The sequence below is a fragment of the Oncorhynchus kisutch genome, linkage group LG18, assembly GCF_002021735.2.
Source record: "Oncorhynchus kisutch isolate 150728-3 linkage group LG18, Okis_V2, whole genome shotgun sequence".
Classification (NCBI taxonomy): Eukaryota; Metazoa; Chordata; class Actinopteri; order Salmoniformes; family Salmonidae; genus Oncorhynchus; species Oncorhynchus kisutch.
In genome coordinates, this window is record NC_034191.2 from 29,816,133 (window position 1) to 29,838,397 (window position 22,265).

The window sequence follows — 22,265 nt, forward strand, 5'->3', positions numbered from 1 at the left end:
CCGAGAATTGAACCCTGTGGCACCCCCATAGAGACTGCCAGAGGACCGGACAACATCCCCTCTGATTTGACACAGAACTCTTTCTGCAAAGTAGTTGGAGAACCAGGCAAGGCAATCATTAGAAAAACCGAGGCTACTGAGTCTGCCGATGAGAATATGGTGATTGACAGAGTCGAAAGCCTTGGCCAGGTCGATGAAGACGGCTGCACAGTACTGTCTTTTATCGATGGCGGTTATGATATCGTTTAGTACCTTTAGCGTGGCTGAGGTGCACCCGTGACTTATATCACCTATAAACTCTGCCAGAAGCCTGCTTTCTCTCTCAATCTCTCTCTTTCTCTCTTCCGGCCTCTCTCTGGTGGCACCCTGCCGGACCTGCATGCCTCCATGTCTTCTAGAAGCCCTGAGAAATCTGATAAGATGCTGATAAGTCCCAGCTCAAACATTCCCCAAGCATTCTAATATTATCATTTAGTATTATGAATCTGATATAATTTCTTCGCTTAAGTTAGCCAATTATGTTATTTTTGTTGGGAAGGGAAGGGTATAGGCTAGATGGACCCAGGAAGAGTAGCTGCTGCTTTTGCAACAGTTAATGAGAATCCTAATAAAATACCAATAAAATACTAATAAAATACCAAATACCAAGATGGAGAGAGAGAGGGTTTGTGGCAGGTTGGTGTGAAGTAGGCAGAATACCATGGAAATAGTGTGGATTTTGTAGATAGAAAATGTCAAACGTTAAGTGGAATTATGTATATTAGGTCAGAGGTGAGCAGATTGATTGTACTGTAATGCCATGACGTATAATGCACTTGTCTACTTCTCTTGTCTGGCAGCTTGTTTCATGGGATAAAACAATGAGAAAGACTTCCCGGCTCATAGAGACCTTTTCATTATATAACAATGAGAAAGACTGCACAGCTCATAGAGACTGTTTCAAAGGGAACTAGTGTGATAAATCATAGGGCAGAAATGTCTACCATGCTGAACTCTGAAGTTGATAAACTCATTATTTAGTTCCCATAGCCCTGGGAAACCGATGACATTTGAATACCCTGAACGTGACCCAGAATTTCCTTTAAAGGAAAAGCAGGGTCATCATCTACAGTGGCCTACAATAGCAGTCACCCAACCCCCAAAGTTTAGCGAAGTCTTGTACTGTGGCTACTATCCAAAGATGATTCTAAACCTGAAATTTGACTGCAGAAATACTCAGATATTCTAAAGAATACCTTTTCATTAATAGATTAGGCTACAGGCCTTCGGGCTATGTTTTTGCGAGCCAACACCTGCCATTGGTTAATGAGAACATTACCCCTAGGAGGTTAGACCTAAAACATGCATGTCAGTGAAAGTATGACAAGAATGTAACCACAAAGGCTGAAGAATAAGAGGGAAAAAACTCCAACAAGAGCATGTAGTCAGCTGCTACATGCACTTTGAATTGAATAAGATGGATGAAATGTACTTAAACCTAAAAATCCTTGCAAAACTTAATTTCAAACATGCCTCGCCCGTTCTGTTGCCTAGACCTGGTTCTACTCTGACCAGTATTCATCGGCCACTTCATGGCGGTTGCCTGGGCTTGGATGTTGGACGAGACACACTTTGGACCATATCTCGTGGATGCAGTAATGTAATTTCAGATGAACAACATCTGGAGTGTGGTCTGGGCGTCTGCAGAGTGTTCTGGAGGCTTGCCAGTGGACCCTGTTCTGTTCAGCTCTGGTCTGCTCTGCTCTGCTGTGTTCGTCCAACGGTGACAATGGGGCTCTATATTGACATTCTAACTGAAGGGAACAGCCATCTGTACCGTGGCCGTGAGCTCTGGAACTCTCTGCAACTCTGGAAATGTTTAGGCAGGGTTTTCTCCAAAGAACGTAAGAGTAGCGCTGCACCATCTTGTGGACTTGCTTTTTAAAAAACTTCACTCTACATGCTACAGATAAAGCCTATATGTTTCTGATAGGAGAATGGATACTGACACTACACGCATACTGAACGGATACTGAATACACATTGGTCCCTGATCAAATTAGCAAACGTGCAACCCCCCTCCCCCGCACAACAGGAAGGTCTAGTTAGTTTCTAGATGTGAAGGTGTGTAGTACGAGCTCCAGGTTGTTTTCATTGAGACTAGGTGTTCCAGGTGCTGACACTGAAACAGACAAAAAATAATTTGTGTTTCATGAAACCAACACCTGGCTTAGGTGTCAGATAATTACTGAACTTCTTTAAATAGATTCAATCAATATCTGTTAGAGCGGGGCCAAAGAGAACCCATCCAACGAAAACCACTAGCTCCATTGTTCGGTAGGACCAAGACCATAGGAATTCCTCACAAAAGCAATCATAGCTCAGGACATACTTGATCATTTGACTAAATTGTTGCTTGGGATATAATATGCAAGGGTTGTACATAGCTTAAATATTTAAGTAGACTTTAACTTGAGAAATGTATCTCATATGTTTTAGGTCCCTTGTCCTTTTCTCTGTCAATCCCAGAGGTCATATGATGTCCAGTTGTTTCACATAATATTTTGTGGATTAAACATACCCTTCATCAAACAGACATTTATTACCTCCACCTTTCATGGACAATAATACGAAGCTTTTAACTGGTCTGTCCGTTGTTATGATTATGTCTGGGGGCTGAGAAGTGTATATCCTTTTACTGCGATGACCAGTACATTTATTATTTCACACTGAATGTATAAAAACATGTTTAACTGTATTCCTCGAGTACAACATTAAACTGTATAAAAAAATTAAAAGAATATCTACAGTAATATATCACATTATTCCTCTCGAAGCTTCATACACACCCTGTTAGAGTTCTTGTGGAGGTCTAGATCTGTAATAGATTGTTCACAGGTTTGCGTGTGTCAAAATTGGACTGCAATTACTCATTTGTTAGCTTAATTACTCTGCTAATGTCCATGTAAGCCTGATTGCGCTTACGTGGACATTAGCAGCCAACACAGGAAGATAAGCCAGATACGCTTCACTGAGTTGGGGTCATTTTAAGGTGCAGTTATGACCTATGCTGTAACTCCGTTGTTCTCTATGCATCATACTGGTTGTATTTCTATATGTTGAACGTTATAGATCTTGAAAACTTGATTACTGACATGCAAAACATTTTGGGTATATATCAACAACTGACTAATGAAACAAATACTAAAAGATTTTGGGTGGAATTTTCCTTTAATATATAGTGTTTTTGTTATTGTTATAATGCTTTTACCTATAGTATATTGTGTGCATCTAGTTAGATAATCTTGTAACTTATCCATGCTGTACATCAGGCACTATCGGAGAGTTTGCAGGTTCTCAGGCAATTATAGCAAAGTCTTTAACTTTCTCTGTATGTTTGGTTTGGACATGTCTAGTCTAATACAGGCATTTTTATACTAATTAGACTTAGCGTGGCAATATGTAACTTTTTGGGGGACCCTACCAAATTCCCATAGAAATGTGGGTTATAGATCTATCATTCTACTTGAAAGCTACATGTAGTCTAAGACCTGGTAGAATTGTACAATGTGCTTTATTTCTATGCTTCCCGATCTTAAGTTTTGTTTTTGCGTAGTTCACTTTCAGTTTTGTACACCAGTTTCAAACAGCTGAAACAACAATATTTTGGGTGTTTTCGTTATTATTTTGGTCAGGCCAGGGTGTGACATGGGTTATTTATGTGGTGTATTTTGTCTTGGGGTTTTTGTAGGTTATGGGATTGTGGTATAGTAGAGTTGTCTAGGTAAGTCTATGGTTGCCTAGAGTGGTTCTCAATCAGAGGCAGGTGTTTATCGTTGTCTCTGATTGGGAACCATATTTGGGCAGCCATATTCTTTGAGTGTTTCGTGGGTGATTGTTCCGGTCTCTGTGTTTGTTTGCACCAGATAGGGTTGTTTAGGTTTTTCACGTTACGTTTAGTGTTTTTGTATTGTTCGTTATATTCTTTATTAGAGATGTATCGAGATAACCACGCTGCATTTTGGTCCTCCTCTCTTTCCACACAAGAAAACCTTAACAGAATCACACACCACAAAAGGACCAAGCGGCGTGGTTCAGGCAGTGGCAGCAGGAGCAACGAAGTCTGGATTATACGACTTGGGAGGAAATAGACAGGTGGGCGGTCGACCCAGGGAGAGTGCCGGAGCCCGCCTGGGATTCGCTGGAGCAGTGCGAAGAGGGTTATAGGAGAATGGAGTTGGAGAGACGAGCACGGCGGCGTGGATGGAAGCCCGAGAGTCAGCCCCCCAATTTTTTTGGGGGGGGGGCACAGGGAGAGTGTGGCAGAGTCAGGAGTCAGACCTGAGCCAACTCCCCCTGTTTATCATAAGGAGCCAAGGAGGAAACCAGAACCAGAGCTTGTGTTGGAGGTGAGCGAAGCAGAGACTGTGAAGGAGTTAATGGGGAAATTGGAGAGAGTTATGAGGGAGTTGCTCTGTTGGTGCATGAGGCACGGAATTCACCCGACGGAGCGTGTCGGGATTTAATGGCACCTGGGTCAGCTCTCCATACTCGTCCTGAGGTGCGTGCTAGTCGGCTGGTGAAGATGGTGTCAGCCTCACGCACCAGGCCTCCTGTGCACCTCCCTAGCCTTGCACGTGCTAACCGTGGCGGGTGTGGTACTGGTCAGGCACGCGTGCTTAGCCCGGTACGCTATATCTCAGCTCCTCACATCTGCCGGGCTAGGGTGAAGATCCAGCCAGGGCGGTTGGTGCCAGCCCTGCTCTCAAGATCTCCAGTACACCTTCAAGGTCCGGTCCATCCAGTGCCACCACCACACACCAGCCCTCCGGTGGCAGCTCCCCGCACCAGGCTTCCTGTGTGTGTGTCCTCGGCCCAGTACCACCAGTGCCAGCACCACGCATCAGGCCTACAGTGCGCCTCGCCTGTCCAGCGCTGCCAGAGCCTTCCTCCTCTCCAGCGCTGCTGGAGTCTCCCGCCTGTCCAGCGCTGCCGGAGTCTCCCGCCTGTCCAGCGCTGCCGGAGTCTCCCGCCTGTCCAGCGCTGCCGGAGTCTCCCGCCTGTCCAGCGCTGCCGGAGTCTCCCGCCTGTCCAGCGCTGCCGGAGTCTCCCGCCTGTCCAGCGCTGCCGGAGTCTCCCGCCTGTCCAGCGCTGCCGGAGTCTCCCGCCTGTCCAGCGCTGCCGGAGTCTCCCGCCTGTCCAGCGCTGCCGGAGTCTCCCGCCTGTCCAGCGCTGCCGGAGTCTCCCGCCTGTCCAGCGCTGCCGGAGTCTCCCGCCTGTCCAGCGCTGCCGGAGTCTCCCGCCTGTCCAGCGCTGCCGGAGTCTCCCGCCTGTCCAGCGCTGCCGGAGTCTCCCGCCTGTCCAGCGCTGCCGGAGTCTCCCGCCTGTCCAGCGCTGCCGGAGTCTCCCGCCTGTCCAGCGCTGCCGGAGTCTCCCGCCTGTCCAGCGCTGCCGGAGTCTCCCGCCTGTCCAGCGCTGCCAGTCTGCAAGGAGCTGCCAGAGCTGCCAGTCTGCATGGAGCAGCCAGGATCCGCCAGTCTGCCAGGATCCGCCAGTCTGCCAGGATCTGCCAGAGCCGCCGGTCTGCCAGGATCCGCCAGTCTGCCAGGATCCGCCAGGCTGACTGTCTGAGTGTTTCGTGGGTGATTGTTCCTGTCTCTGTGTTTGTTTGCACCAGATAGGGCTGTTTAGGTTTTTCACGTCACGTTACGTTTAGTGTTTTTGTATTGTTCGTTATATTCTTAAAGATGTATCGAGATAACCACACTGCATTTTGGTCCTCCTCTCTTTCACCGGAAGAAAACCTTAACATTGGGTTATGGAAAATATATTTTCCAGCCATTTAGATGGTATGAAGATTCTCTACACTATACTAGCTTATTTTGTATCATAAATTAAAATTAGGCAAACTATTAGAGTTTTAGCAACTAGGAAATTGCGGAGCCATTTCTGCAACTTTAATCATGCTGTCTTTTTCTGATCGTGTTAAATGTTCAAAATGACATATGTCTTATGTTGCAGGACTTGACAACTATTACAGATTACAAAGGGAAAGCACAGCTGCGAGCTGCCCAGTGACACGAGCCTACCAGATGAGCTAAATCACTTCTATGCTCGCTTCGAGGCAAGCAACACCGAGGCATGCATGAGAGTATCAGCTGTTCCGGATGACAGCATGATCATTCTCTCCATAGCCGACATGAGAAAGACCTTTAAACAGGTCAACATTCACAAGGCTGAGGGGCCAGAAGGATTACCAGGACGTCTGCTCCGGGCATGTGCTGACCAACTGGCAGGTGTCTTCACTGACATTTTCAACATGTCCCTGATTGAGTCTGTAATACCAACATGTTTCAAGCAGACCACTATAGTCCCTGTGCCCAAGAATACGAAAGCAACCTGCCTAAATGACTACAGACCCGTAACACTCACGCCCGTAGACATGAAGTGTTTTGAAAGGCTGGTAAGGGCTCACATCAACACCATTATCCCAGAAACACTAGATCCACTCCAATTTGCATACCACCCAAACAGATCCACAGATGATGCAATCTCTATTGCACTCCACACTACCCTTTCCCACCTGGACAAAAGGAACACCTATGTGAGAATGCTGTTCACTGATTACAGCTCAGCGTTCAACACCATAGTACCCTCAAGCTCATCACTAAACTAAGGATCCCTGGGACTAAACACCTCCCTCTGCAACTGGATCCAGGACTTCCTGACGGGCCACCCCCAGGTGGTGAGGGTAGGTAGCAACACATCTGCTATGCTGATCCTCAACACTGGAGCCCCCCATGGGTGCATGCTCAGTACCCCCCTTGAACCTCCTGTTCACCCACGACTGCATGGCCAGGCACGACTCCAACACCATCAAGTTTGCAGACGACACAACAGTGGTAGGCCTGATCACCGATAACGACGAGACAGCCTACAGGGAGGAGGTCAGAGACCTGGCCAGGTGGTGCCAGAATAACAACCTATCTCTCCACGTAACCAAGACTAAGGAGATGATTGTGAACTACAGGAAAAGGAGGACCGAGCACGCCCCCATTCTCATCGACGGGGCTGTAGTGGAGCAAGTTGAGAGCATCAAGTTCCTTGGTGTCCACATCAACAACAAACTAGAATGGTCTAAACACACCAAGACAGTCGTGAAGAGGGCACGACAAGCCTAGTCCCCCCTCAGAAAACTAAAAAGATTCTACAGCTGCAACATCGAGAGCACTGGTTGCATCACTGCCTGGTACAGTAATTGCCTGGCCTCTGACCGCAATGCACTATAGAGGGTAGTGCGTATGGCCCAGTACATCACTGGGGCTAAGCTGCCTGCCGTCCAGGACCTTTACACCAGGCAGTCTCAGAGGAATGCCCTAAAAATTGTCAAATACCCCAGCCACCCCAGTCATAGACTGTTCTCTCTACTACCGCATGGCAAGTGGTCCCGGAATGTCAAGTCCCCCCCTTACGCTGCTGCTACTCTCTGTTTATCTTATATGCATAGTCACTTTAAGTATACATTCATGTACATACTACCTCAATACCTCAAGCCAAAAATCACTAAAGCTGGAAACTTTTACTTCCCTCACTAGCTTTAAGCACCAGCTGTCAGAGCAGCTCACAGATCACTGCACCTGTACATAGCCCATCTGTAAATAGCCCATCCAATCTACCCCATCCCCATACTGTATTTATTTATCTTGCTCCTTTGCACCCCAGTATCTCTTCTTGCACATTCATCTTCTGCACATTCTACCATTCCAGTGTTTAATTGCTATATTGTAATTACTTCGCCACCATGGCCTATTCATTGCCTTACCTCCCTTATCCTACCTCATTTGCACATGGTGTATAAACACTTTTCTACTGTATCATTGATTGTATGTTTGTTTATTCCATGTGTACCTCTATGTTGTTGTATGTGTCGAACTGCTTTGCTTTATCTTGGCCAGGTCGCAGTTGCAGATGAGAAATTGTTCTCAACTAGCCTTTAAATAAAGGTGAAATAAAAAAAATTGGCCCGACCAACCAGTGTCTCGGCACATTGGCTAACCGGGCTATCTGCATAGTGTCCTGCCACCCGCCAACCCCTATTTTACGCTACTGCTACTCTCTGTTTATCATATACAGTGGGGCAAAAAAGTATTTAGTCAGCCACCAATTGTGCAAGTTCTCCCACTTAAAAAGGTGAGAGAGGCCTGTAATTTTCATCATAGGTACACTTCAACGATGACAGACCAAATGAGATTTTTTTTTCTCCATAAAATCACATTGTAGGATTTTTTATGAATTTATTTGCAAATTATGGTGGAAAATAAGTATTTGGTCAATAACAAAAGTTTATCTCAATACTTTGTTATATACCCTTTGTTGGCAATGACAGAGGTCAAACGTTTTCTGTAAGTCTTCACAACGTTTTCACACAGTGTTGCTGGTATTTTGGCCCATTCCTCCATGCAGATCTCCTCTAGAGCAGTGATGTTTTGTTGCTGTTGCTGGGCAACACGGACTTTCAACTCCCTCCAAAGATTTTCTATGGGGTTGAGATCTGGAGACTGGCTAGGCCACTCCAGGACCTTAAAATGCTTCTTACGAAGCCACTCCTTCGTTGCCCGGGCGGTGTGTTTGGGATCATTGTCATGCTGAAAGACCCAGCCACGTTTCATCTTCAATGCCCTTGCTGATGGAAGGAGGTTTTCACAAAAAACCTCACGATACATGGCCCCATTCATTCTTTCCTTTAAACGGATCAGTCGTCCTGGTCCCTTTGCAGAAACACAGCCCCAAAGCATGATGTTTCTACACCCATGCTTCACACAGGTATGGTGTTATTTGGATGCAACTCAGCATTCTTTGTCCTCCAAACACGACGAGTTGAGTTTTTACCAAAAAGTTATATTTTGGTTTCATCTGACCATATGACATTCTCCCAATCTTCTTCTGGATCATCCAAATGCTCTCTAGCAAACTTGAGACGGGCCTGGACATGTACTGGCTTAAGCAGGGGGACGTCTGGCACTGCAGGATTTGAGTCCCTGGCGGCATAGTGTGTTACTGATGGTAGGCTTTGTTACTTTGGTCCCAGCTCTCTGCAGGTCATTCACTAGGTCCCCCCGTGTGGTTCTGGGATTTTTGCTCACAGTTCTTGTGGTCATTTTGACCCCACGGGGTGAGATCTTGCGTGGAGCCCCAGATCGAGGGAGAATATCAGTGGTCTTGTATGTCTTCCATTTCCTAATAATTGCTCCCACAGTTGATTTCTTCAAACCAAGCTGCTTACCTATTGCAGATTCAGTCTTCCCAGCCTGGTGCAGGTCTACAATTTTGTTTCTGGTGTCCTATGACAGGTCTTTTGTCCTGGCCATAGTGGAGTTTGGATGATGACTTCTTGAGGTTGTGGAAAGGTGTCTTTTATACTGATAACAAGTTCAAACAGGTGCCATTAATACAGATAACGAGTGGAGGACAGAGGAGCCTCCTAAAGAAGAAGTTACAGGTCTGTGAGAGCCAGAAATCTTGCTTGTTTTTAGGTCACCAAATACTTATTTTCCACCATAATTTGCAAATAAATTCATTAAAAATCCTACAATGTGATTTTCTGAATTTTTTTTCTAATTTTGTCTGTCATAGTTGAAGTGTACCTATGGTGAAAATTACAGGCCTCTCTCATATTTTTAAGTGGGAGAACTTGCACAATTGGTGGCTGACTAAATACTTTTTGCCCCACTGTATGTATAGTCACTTTAACCATATCTACATGTACATACTACCTCAATCAGTCCGACTAACCGGTACCTGTATGTAGCCTCGCTACTGTATATAGCCTCGCTGTTATTTTTCACTGTCTTTGTACTGTTTTATTTCTTTACTTACCTATTGTTCACCTAATACCTTTTTTGCACTGTTGGTTAGAGCCTGTTAGTAAGCATTTCACTGTAAGGTTGTATTCTGCGCACGTGACAAATAAACTTTGATTTTTTTGTATAATGTTTCAGCTTTATTTGTTATAGATCAGCGATTGAACTTTCATTGTGTTAGCACAAAGACAATGCCACAATACTATTTATCCTCAATTCCACTCTATGTAAGTGCTCTATATTGCTCCCTTAGTTTTGGGAGCATCTAGATAAGAAAAAGCATGGAACATTAAAATATGAGTTTGTCCAGACTCCAGAGGCATTCAACTTCGGGGAATCTGAGGCTACAGACATTCTGTCTGACCTACTGTGACACCCAATCTGCTGTGCAGTGTTACGGTGCAGAAACACAGAGTATATTGAGGCCTACTTTGTCTGCCTATCATCCTGAGATGCCAGAACATGTACCTTTGAGTTGGAAGGGTGGTGTTGGAATGGTGTAGGGGTGCAGGGGTGTCGATGTGGAAAATCCATCACCATGTATCCGCACGTTAACTCAGACCCTAGCGAACAGGGAGATCAAAGCCTTTGAATATGCATTTTAAACCATTCATATGGTTATGGTTATGCCCTCACAAAACTATAATGTTCATATAAAGAAATTACTCAATCATATTTTTAGATACAACGACAATAAATGCTAAAGAGGGCCTCCTGAGTGGAGCAGTGGTCTAAGGCACTGCATTGCAGTGCTAGCTGTACCACTAGAGATCCAGGTACGAGTCCAGGCTCTGTCGCAGCTGGTTCGCGACCGGGAGACCCATGGGGCGGCACACAATTGGCCCAGCGTTGTCTGGGTTTTGCCGGCAGGGATGTTCTTGTCCCAATGTGCACTAGCAACTCCTGTGGTGGGCTGGGCACAATGCACGCTGACATGGTCACCAGGTGTACGGTGTTCCCTCCAACACATTGGTGTGGCTGGCTTCCGGGTTTAGCGGACTGTCAAGAAGCAGTGCAGCTTGGCTGGGTTGTGTTTCGGAGGATGTACGGTTCTCGAACTTCGCCTCTCTCAAGTCCGTATGGGAGTTGCAGCGATGGGACAAGACTGTAACTACCAATTGGATACTAGAAAAGGGGTATTTATATATATATACTGTATATATGAAAATAAATGCCAAAGAAAACAGATGGCGGACCCAAAAAAAGTATTATTATTTTGAACCTGGGCGAATGGAGCTGCTGTTGCTTCTGGACATAGTGTTTGGTAGAGAGCATTTATTAATACGATGGATGGAATTAGCATTATCTCAAGATGAAGGGGATTCAGAAATCCACAATATCTGGGTTTCTTTTTCAGATTCTTCACAGATCTTTTTCATAGTTGTTTAACAGCTGATTTGTTTACTTCATATACTTTTGCCTAACAAGTCCAAAATAACTCAATTCATAATCATTAAAAATATCAGTGACATGTTGGAGAAAATGCTGGTTAAGATAAATAAATTGACTATGTTTGCACTCATTGCTATAAGTGCTCTGAATAAACTAACTATTTATTAATTCAAAAAGTCAGCTATGCTTGCTGATAAAGCTGATTAAGCCTAAGCTAATTGCCAAATTATAGATTTAATTACCTGTTAACATTTTCTGTATTGTTTTTGGCTAGTGAAGATGCAAAGTGGTCTGAAATTGTTAGCTATATGATGTGAATTCACTGCTTTTCCTTGAAAACGAGTGTCATTGCCAAACTACACTACATTAACTTTCAAATATCATAGTCAAATAAAATACATATATATCTCTGTATTTTCTAAATTGTATGATGACAAATATGTCACTCATCAATTTATTTGAGATTCAGGTCTACTTAACCTCCAGTTGTCCTCCCCAAGGAGGATTTGTCTACAAACAACCTCAGTCTTTCTGGCAAAAACACCAAGCAACTGAGCCCAAAGGTGGAGCACCAGACATCAGCTAAAATAGAGATTTAGACCTGTACGTTTTTGGGGGAAAAACACTCCATCTTTCCAGAACACATTCTTTACCTCCCAAACAGACTCCTCAGCTGGGGCCATTAGTCTTAAATAATTAAACATTGGAAGAATAGTGTTCTTCAGGATACAGCATGAGGTCAGATGTCCTGGTAATGCTTTGGGTGGTAACTAATGATTTACTGTAACCATGAGAGAAGGGAACTGTACAAGTGTTTTTTTGGTTTGGATTGCTGTAACACAGGGTTTTAAATGATTTATTCAGTATGACCGGGTACATTGAGGCAACAAAGAAAACAGATGATTATTCTGTTAGTTACAAAAGATAACACAGTGCCACCGACACAGCCCACTACCAAGGACTGTGGGCTCTCCTTCTTCATGGCCAACGTGAGTAAAACATTTAAACATGTTAACCCTCGCAAGGCTGCTGGCACAGACAGCATCCCTAGCCGTGTCCTCTGAGCATGCGTAGACCAGCTGGCTGGTGTGTTTACATGCATATTCAATCTCTCCCTATCCCAGTCAGCTGTCCCACATGCTTCAAGATGGCCACCATTGTTCCTGTACCCAAGAAGGCAAAGGTAACTGAACTTAATTACTATCCCCCTGTAGCACTCACCTATGTCATCATGAAGTGCTTTGAGAGAATTTTCAAGGATCACATCACCTTTACCTTACCTGTCACCCTAGACCCACTTCAATTTGCTTACCGCCCCAGTAGACCCATAGAAGATGCAATCAACATCACACTGCACACTGCTCTATCCCATCTGGACAAGAGCAATACCTATGAAAGAATGTTGTTTAATAGCTCAGCATTCAATACCACTGTACCCTCCAAGCTCATCATTAACCTCGAGGCCCTGGGTCTGAACCCCGCTCTGTGCAACTGGGTCCTGGACTTCCCGACGGGCCACCCACAGGTGGTGAAGGTAGGAAACATCACCCCCATAAACGGTAACCCTCAACACTGGGGCCCCACAAGGGTACGTGCTCAGCCCCCTCCTGTACTCCCTGTTCACCCATGACTGCGTGGCCAAGCACGCCTCCAACTCAATGATTAAGTTTGCAGATGACACAACAGTAGTAGGCTTGTTGATTACCAACGATGACGAGACAGCCTACAGGGAGGAGGTGAAGGCTCTGGGAGTGTGGTGCCTGGAAAACAACCTCTCACTCAACGTCAGCAAAACAAAGGAGATGATCATGGACTTCAGGAATTCAGGAAACAGCAGAAGGTGCACCCCCTATCTACATCAACCGCAGTTGTGAAGGTGGAAAGCTTCAAGTTCCTTGGCGTACACATCACTGACCAACTGAAATGGACCACCCACACAGACAGTGTGGTGAAGAAGGCGCAACAGAGCCTTTTCAACCTCAGGAGGCTAAAGAAATCTGGCTTGTCACCTAAAACCCTCACAAACTTCTACAGGTGCACAATTGAAAGCATCCCAGTGGGCTGTATCACCACCTGGTACCAACACTGCACTGCCCACAACCACAAGGCTTTCCAGAGGGTGGTGAAGTCTGTCCAACGCATTACCGGGGGCAAACTACCCGCCCTCCAGGACACCTACAACACCAGATATCACAGGAAGGCCAAAAAGATCATCAAGGACATCAACCACCCAGGTCACTGCCTGTATCATCCAGAAGGCAAGGTCAGTACAGGTGCATCAAAGCTGGGACCAAGAGACTGAAAAACAACTTCTATCTCAAGGCCATCAGACTGTTAAAACCCTCTACAGGATCGGTGTCCCCTCTGTGGGATGGTTGAGCTAACGTAGGTTAATGTGATTAGCATGAGGTTGTAAGTAACAAGTACATTTCCCAGGACATAGACATATCTGATATGGGCAGAAAGCTTAAATTCTTGTTAATCTAACTGCACTGTCCAATTTTCAGTAGCTATTATAGTACAAGAATACCATGCTATTGTGTGAGGAGAGCGCACAGTTATGAACTTGAAAAGTTATTAATAAACCCTTTGATTGATTTGATGCTTTCAGAAATTCCATTCCGTCAAAAGAAAAAAGGTTATTACGCTGATAAGAACTTGCTTATAAGCAAATAAATGTCTTATCTGATATAGGTTCTCTTCAAGTTATACCCGCTGGCTGACCTGAATGAACCCCCTGGATTTGTACACTTCTTTAGATGTCACAGTGACCCAACTCGTTGACCTGGTGTTCTCTATTGTGAAACCTCTATACAATAAAAGTCCAGATGATTCTGCACTCCAAAAAAAATCTGAAAAAACAAACAATTGGAAGCATGGGAAATCCACTGAGGTTGATATTTAACTGTAGTAAACACGTTTGTTTGTGAATGACCAAAGGCCCCTTCCAACTAGAAAACAGTAGGAGTCCTGAGGCAAGCCTGATTGGAGGGGATCAAAATCAGGGAATCTTGACGTAAATGATGTATGTCGCCACTATGAAGAGTACTGTTTATCTTGGGCAACAGTGCCTATTTGTATGTGTGCTATAGCCTGTGTGTCAAGTTTATGTCTGAAAGAATAATCAGTGTTGGCCCCGACTCCTGCCAGAGAAAGAAACCCCGTTTGACCCCCCTTCTCACCTCAAAATCCAAATATGTGTCCCGGGACACAAATGAAGGATGGACAATGACAGACTTGTCAGCGGTGAGATGTTTGGAAAGTAATGGGCTACACTTCCTATGCTGAACTGAAACTGTTCACAGGTGTTTGGAGAGGAAGTGACCCGTGAGTCACCTGCCAGTGATCTATCTCCAACACAAACCTCCAACCGACACAACAGATCTGAAACCGATGATTTGAGTTCTGGTTATCCTCTAGATTAGAATTTAGATTCTCCCCCTTGTAGGAAGAATATGTTAACCCACAGTGAACCCTGGAAATGGGACTCTTATTGGGTAATCATTTGGGTAATCTGGTGCAGTGCTGAGCTAGACAGCATCATGGTTTAGTAGCACTGGTTTAGTGAGATGGCACAGAGCTCTAACCTGACAGTCATGGCTGACTGAAAAGTGAGATATTTCAACCCAAGTTTTGGATGGAAAGTCCAAGCAAATAGGAAGTTCGGTTCCGCTTTTACTTTATGAGCTGGCTCGCTAAATACGTTTTTCCTTTGTATTGCGGGTGACTTTAAAGCCATAGCACTGTAAAGCAAATGTTTACCATTAAGTTCTGAATGGAACGGAGAGGGCTCCGCCACACTTCATTAAAATAAACGTGTGCAATAGTGCTAGGATATACACTGAGATTGTATTACAGCAATGCAGGTATTACCTGTAAGAGAAAGGGAGGCAGCACAGTGAATCATTTCTCTCCTAATGCCTGTACAATATGCTGACTTTGGAAACTCTCATAAAAGAGGAATTCTGGCCATGAGCAGAATGCTCTCTGAGATCCAGGGGCAGCACGGGGAGTAGGTGATGTCTACTCAGCAGCTTCCATGGAGACCCCATAGGTAGGGTCTGTCGTCAAAACGTCATTGGAATGCCTCTCAAGCTGATTAATAGCTCAGAGGTCTGTCCTTATCCTGACAGGGTAACTCAGGACAGTAGATTGTCAAACTATGTCAAGGTTGTGAATCGGAATGGGCTGCTTCAAGCTCCATTGCTCCATAGGGGGTCGCAGTTGGAGATGTAACTGTATGTGTGTGTTTAAACGTTTATCCTGCTGACCAAGCTGGCCTAGCTGAACAACAGTCTGATGTTTGTTAGAAGGCATTTCTCCGACAGCCATCTCTCTCTCAGTGACGTTGGCAGTGTTCTCACTGCCCTGCTAGAACCGCTCTTCACACGTGGGCCGTTGGGCAGGCTGAATTGCTATTTCTAGCCTCTTCAGACTATCTGCTGCCTCTGTTATGTTTCTGCCTTGATATTTGGTGAAAGTTTGTTACTGAATTGAAGTCTACTTTATTTTTCTTTTAAACTCTTTGATAGTTGTTCCCTCTGTCTGGAAGGATTTAGGGTCATCGAACACCACTGAACCTGTGGAAAAAAAAACTTAAGATATTGTGTTGCTGAAAACCCTCTACTCTATTACTAAGAGGAACAGTCATGGAAAACAGGTAATTACCCAAGATTTGTTCACTGGTTTACTCTCCCTCTCTTTCTCTTCCCCAGTCTCTCTCTTACTCTCTCTCCCTGTCTCTCTCTCCCTCTGTCTCTCTCACTGTGTACTTTAAAAGATAAGTCCACTCTGAATCCATGCAAATGTCTGGCAGACAGTGCAATTCCTTTTGGATGAGGGGGGTGGGAAGGAGGGGGGTGTCTCCTTCTGCCTCTCTCTCTCTGTCCCTCTCTTTCTTTTCTCTCCCCCCTTCTCTCTCTCCCTCTCTCTCTCTCTCTCTGGCAGCAGAGCCTGCACTGTTGGCAGGAGTGACCAGAATAAAAACAGCAACACCAGACATAGGGGAGGGAAAAAAGCGAAGTGATCCATTGAACCAAAAGTCTTTGCCCTCTCTTAATTACGTAGTGGCCCATATCTTTTCTCTTTTTTTTTTCCACTTAAAAAAAAAAAAAAATCTTTCTTCTGTACTTGAAGACCTCTGGTTATTGGTAATTAGCTTGAGGAGAATAAAACCAGCCGATTGTGAGAGGGGTGGTGCATTGTGGAGCGAGATGGCTAACAGAATGGTTCTATCACTCCTTCATGGTCTCTTCTACCTATCTCTGATTCAGCCCTCTCTTCAAGGAGGTAGGTGTGTGCCTAGGTGAACTCAGCCATGACCTCTGCTACCTAGATAGCAGGCTTAGTTTAGAACAGGTGCAGGTCTGTCTCTGTGTTTCTCTATGCTCTTCTCAGTTGTTACACAGAGGACTTTAACCACTCCAACCTCTTTGTTGTGTGTGCAGTTCTGCCTATTTCAGAAAGTGTATGGTATATTTGTCATGCATGCATTGATATCCATTGACCCAGTCTTGTCATGTTTATTTTGTCTGCAAACCCTGCTAAAGAGAACCTGTCTAGAAAGCAATTCAGATAACTTATTTCTGTGCAAAATTCACGCAAAACCTTTTCTCCATAAAAATATGTTTTTTTTCTCTCAAATATCCTCAAAATGTTTGCATCTAAAATATAAACCATACTTCGAACTGAATATTTATTTTGAAAGTAGCACTTATGACTATTCAGTCATGTTGATTCTATCTGACTCTCTGTACAAGTGTCAAAGATTTTAAAAGCCCCAACTTTCCATTGCACTTGAAGTTCAAGATAACAAAATTCTGTTCCATTGCATTGCAGATCTACCACTCACTGTCTCGATTATAATTAAAACACACAATGGCAATCTACTCCATATTTGCATGTGCTTTGTGTTCTTGTAGTTGTGACTAATATTGTCCAGGTTTTGGACCAGATACAGTATTTATGCCTGCAGGGTTAGAGTTGTTGTTGTGGTATTTTTAGAGAGGATTGTCTTTCTAAAGGCAGATTCAGTGTCAAAATACTGTACTTTATGCAGTCTGGCTCATTTCCTTATTAGGTACATATTTGTATTTTAAGAATTGTAAAGGATTTATATTGAGGATATGAAAGGTAGTCTTTGCGAACAATCTGTGTCACACATGGTAATATTGATCCAACAATTGGATCTCCAGCAATATTTTCAACTTGATTTTATATGTTGACTCAAACAACAACATAATAGCTTAAATTTAAAAGTGAAATGAAATGATTGTGGTGGTTATAAAACCTAAACAAACACCTTTTATTAGGACCTCTAAAATTGTTTCTTGAATTTATACAATTTCAGATAAAGCTGGAGGAACTGTCCAGCAATTGGCTTATGTTGGAAGTGCTCACTAGGAAGAGTGAACAATAAAATATATACAGTATATCCTAAACACAGTAATACAGAAATATGAGTGGCCTGGCTTAGCACAAATTGACATACAGTATGTTTGGTTTCTAGAGAGGACTGTTTCCAACAGGTTTCAGTGTTTTTGAGTGTGAATGAAATCAGGACCGTATTCATTACGCCGATTCTGTAGCAAAACATTTATTAAACGGAAGCAAACGGAACAAAATGGGAAGGAACCTACCTGAATTTGTCCAATATAAACTCTCGTTTTGCTCTGTTTGCTTCCATTTGGTTCTTAAACAGTAAACTGTTTCTGTAATGAATACGCCCCTGGCTTCAGGCACCGGAGGGGAGTTCTGTGTAGCTATACTGTAATGTAAAGCCGAATCCCATACAGTACTACAGCATGTTAGTGTGCAATGCATAACTCCATCTGGTCCCTCTTTCCCGTCAGCTACGTCATGTAGAATTACCCATAATGAATTCCCATGTGAACGGCAGTGTGGATCTGAGCGTGTGTGTGTGTGTGTGTGTGTGTGTGTGTGTGTGTGTGTGTGTGTGTGTGTGTGTGTGTGTGTGTGTGTGTGTGTGTGTTTGTGAGATTCCTCTGTTCCACAGCATGTGGTCTGAGGTATTCATTTCTAACCAAGTTTGGGGCGGACAACAGCTTATCGTTTTGTACAGAGAGAGAGGGAGAGAGAGAGAAATGGTCAGTGATTGCTCAGAGCTGTGTACGTCGTTCACTCTTTCCTTCAAGCTGCAAGGAATTTCCACTTTCTCCTCTTTCTCCTCTTTCCCTCCCTCCCTACTTTGATATTGTTCTTGTTTTGTTTATGTGAGCAGCCAGAGATGTTTAGTCCCTCCAGTTGGAAAGCATGTTGAAGTTCTGCACTGCAGTCTGATCTCTTCAAGCCAAGCCAGATCTTTTCAAAATGTATTTATTTGCCCAAAAAGAATGCATGTATTTTCTGTTCCTCATCTGTTAGTATCTGAGTCGCTATCATTCTCTCTAACGGTGTCAGATAGAGTTATAGATGGTGGAGCTGCTACAGTCCATTGTAAAACCCCTGACTGGAATATTTTGCCCTTATATAGTCTTATATTTAACTGTATCTTAAATCGGTGGCCGGATCTGCGATGTTGATGAGTGTGATAGGAGTAAATGGTCAAATTTAACTGAGGCGATTCATCATAAAATGTACACACAGTAATGCATCAGCAATGTAACATGTCACCTGTTATACACCTTATGATAAATTAATCTAATTTTGACATACGCGTTTATGATGCTTGATACATAGGTTTTTACGTGACTTTTCCAAGCTGTCTCCTCTTCATTAGACTTTATTGGATGGCACGTTAACTTACAGGTCAATAGAAGCCCCATTCACCTGTTAAGCAACTGTGATATTTGAATGTATGTGAAAACTGCCCAGAGCCTGTGGATCTGAGGACTGTGGATCTCTTAGTTAATATATTTGCTAATCTAATATTGTGTTTTCCGTTTTTGCCATCACAGCAGTTTCCTTCCAACTCTTCTTTGCACTGACCTAAACTGGTGAGCCAATTGCCTCGTCTGAAACAAACAGAGCTCAGTTCAGCTTTTGAGAGCAGCAGCTCAGCTCAGGGAGAATTTACAGCATACGGACGGAGGGGCCAGCGAATATCAATATTGGCTTAGGAGCCAAACGTTGATCTTCAGTGAACGTAAAATCCATCCCTATCAAACCTGTTCTGAGGTGCTGAAACCAGCTCCAGCTGTCTCCGGCTGTGACCAGAAAGTTAAGAAACCCTCTAGCTCGTTCCAAGTAAGTGTCAATTATCTGAAAGTAATGCAAACCCCATTAACACCCAATCGCCTTTTTAAGAGGGTTTTCCCCCGAAAAAACCCTTTGCTTGCTCATACTTTGGACAGTAATCATGAGAATGGGATCGAGGAGCATTTTCTTTGCAAGTGTGAATGAGTTATGACGCATGAGGGAACGTCAGGGAAGGAGTTGGGTAATAAATATGCAGCTTGTCAGTTGTGATATGACTCTGTCTGGTGTCCCTGAGCATGTACTGTGGCAAACTGCTGAAATGTGTCATCATTTCCTCTGTCCTATTTATTATTTTATTTAACCTTTATTTAACTAGGCAAGTCAGTTATAAACACATTCATGGTGGACCCCTTCCTGAGCCAGCTGTATTCTATACGGGTCTGTTTAGCCATCAGTGGAGTCTATCAGAGCGTCCATTCTCTCCACACAAACACACCTTGAAGAAGGTCATTCTTATTTTACAATGACGGCCAAACCCTCCCCTAACCCGGACGACACTTGGCCAATTGTGCATCTCCCGATGGGTCTCCTGATCACGGCCGGTTGTGATACAGCCCGGGATCAAACCAGGGTCTGTAGTGACGCCTCTAGCACTGAGATGAAGTGCCTTAGACCGCTGCGCCACTAGGGAGCCCTCAATAAAAAAAAATACAATTCCTACAAACACCATCTTTCAGACGGATAGAGTGAGAATGGGATGTTATAAATCTGAGAAGAGACAGATGGAGTTAAGTGGCCTCTTCCTCAAAGACACAGTCCCAAATGGAACCCTATTTCCTATATAATGCACTACTTTTGACTAGAGCCCTGTGTGCCCTGGTCAAAAGTATTACACTATAAAGGGCATAGTCTGACGAAATGTAATGCGGAGACTACAGTTCAATCAAGATCTCTCTGTAAAACTGTCTGCTCTGAGCACTTTTCGTTTGACCTAAATTGGCTAATTACCTTTTCATTAATGGTCATTCGTGTGGTATCCACACCCATCCGATGTTTACCCTGAAGTATCTGGATAGTATGAGACTTGTGAAGGAAAGACCAAACATTCTGTCAGCTTCCAATGCTACTGCCAATCCCTCTGGGATTAATAACTATTCTGGCATTCGACAAACTCTTCTCTCAACCGTCCATCTCTTTTCTGTACTTAGTCACATAAAGTAATGTAATCAGAGTTTGCTCACTCTTTTACATGCTACAAGAAGTGTATCAGATATCAATGTTTCAGTTCACACCTCAGTGTACTCTGTCACTTTAGTCCAGACAATTCAGACAATTCAAGTCAATTACGGGTTTCAAAAACAGTGTCAGAGTCATTAGTTTCTGTTTTATGACCAACACTGTTAATGACACAACCCTGACAAGCATGCAGATGCCGGCAGAGGATAAAGAATAACAAAAGTTCCACCAACTCTGTTATTTTCCTTCCAGCCAGTCTCATAAGAATTAAGAAGCCCGAGTCTGTGAGTTTTTCCTCTGCATGCAGTGCTGCCTGGAAGCCCTGGAAGTCAGTTTGCCTCTTTTGGCGTCAAAGCTCAGGCTTTCAGGACTTCAGAGGATTCTAATCCGTTAGTTCTCTCCTTCAGTGAAACTCTCCTGGCCGCACTTGAAGGTGAATGAAATCATGGCAGATTGAATGGCACACCTCGCCTGTCGGTTGGGCAGACTGGTGATGAATTGCCCTGGCTTGCTGTGTTGTGTTGCCCATGCTTCACTGCTGGTTTGGTTGGTAGATTCCCAATCTGATTATCTCGACTCTGATCTTCTCTGTTGAGCTTTGCAGTAGCTCTCTAGTTATTTATTGGAGACGTGTGTTTGTGAGGGAAGCACCTTTCTGGACTTAATCCCTTTGTATGAGGTGGGCTGCCAGGGAGGGATAACAGGACTAAAGTGACACCCTGGCGTCTTGTGGCTCGTTGTCAGAAGGGCTACTGTTCAGTGCCACAGGGCATCCACTTAGGGGAAGACTTAAACGTAATGTGATTTGATCACATCTTCTTCAAAACTGAATCCACTCAAAAGTATTTAAAGAAAGAAAAAATAGGCATTTTAGACTTCATTTTGGTCTCTTTAGAGGAAGGGATATACATTTGGTCTTGAGTAAGGATGTTAAGGGAGGGTATATTACTTGTAACTTGCTAAGTTTACCAGTAAACTACCAGAAATGTTGTAACTTTCAAGGATTTTATGTAATTTGTCACAAGTCACCTAGTGGCCTAATTATCTCTGTCCCACTGTGTAAAATATATAAAATAATAAAATATGATTTTAAAATAAAAAATAGAATAACAAAGCTGTAAAACATTCTAAATATAAACCATCAATTTAGTGAATACCATTGGTGCTTAATATAAGGATTTCAGCATAAATATCATTTTTATTTTAATATTAATACACTTTTAATTATTTTACTATGTCAATATGTCTTTGTTGTTAATGTTTTGGCACCAAACTGGTGGCAGTTGTGAAAAAAAAGTAAATAGTTGGATGAGTTGCAGAGTTAATTGAAAATAATGCCATTGTTGATTAGTTGCATTTTTCATTCATTAGGCTAAGTGGTACCACTCATGGACAATATGGACACAAATATAAACAAATGAATATATATGAATATATATTTTTTAAGTTATTCAAGTATAAATTACCAATGTTATAATAGATTGCCATAGATTATACAGTACCAGACAAAAGTGATTGGGTAATTGTGGAGGCCAGGTCATCTGATACAGCACTCCATCACTCTCCTTGGTCTAATAGCCCTTACACAGCCTGGAAGTGCCTTGGGTCACTGTCCTGTTGAAAAACAAATTATAGTCCCAC

General features: G+C 43.6%; 1 protein-coding gene across 1 annotated transcript in view; it reads left to right on the plus strand.

Annotated features, from left to right (window-relative positions):
- Nucleotides 1-16,239: 16,239 nt before the first annotated feature.
- The window catches only part of LOC109875560 (elastin), an 85,549-nt gene continuing 79,523 nt past the window's right edge, over nt 16,240-22,265 (plus strand). The window contains exon 1 of the mRNA XM_031795769.1: nt 16,240-16,520. Within this exon, the coding sequence (XP_031651629.1) occupies nt 16,445-16,520 (76 nt within the window). The 5' untranslated portion in view covers nt 16,240-16,444. The remainder of the gene's footprint in view (nt 16,521-22,265) is intronic.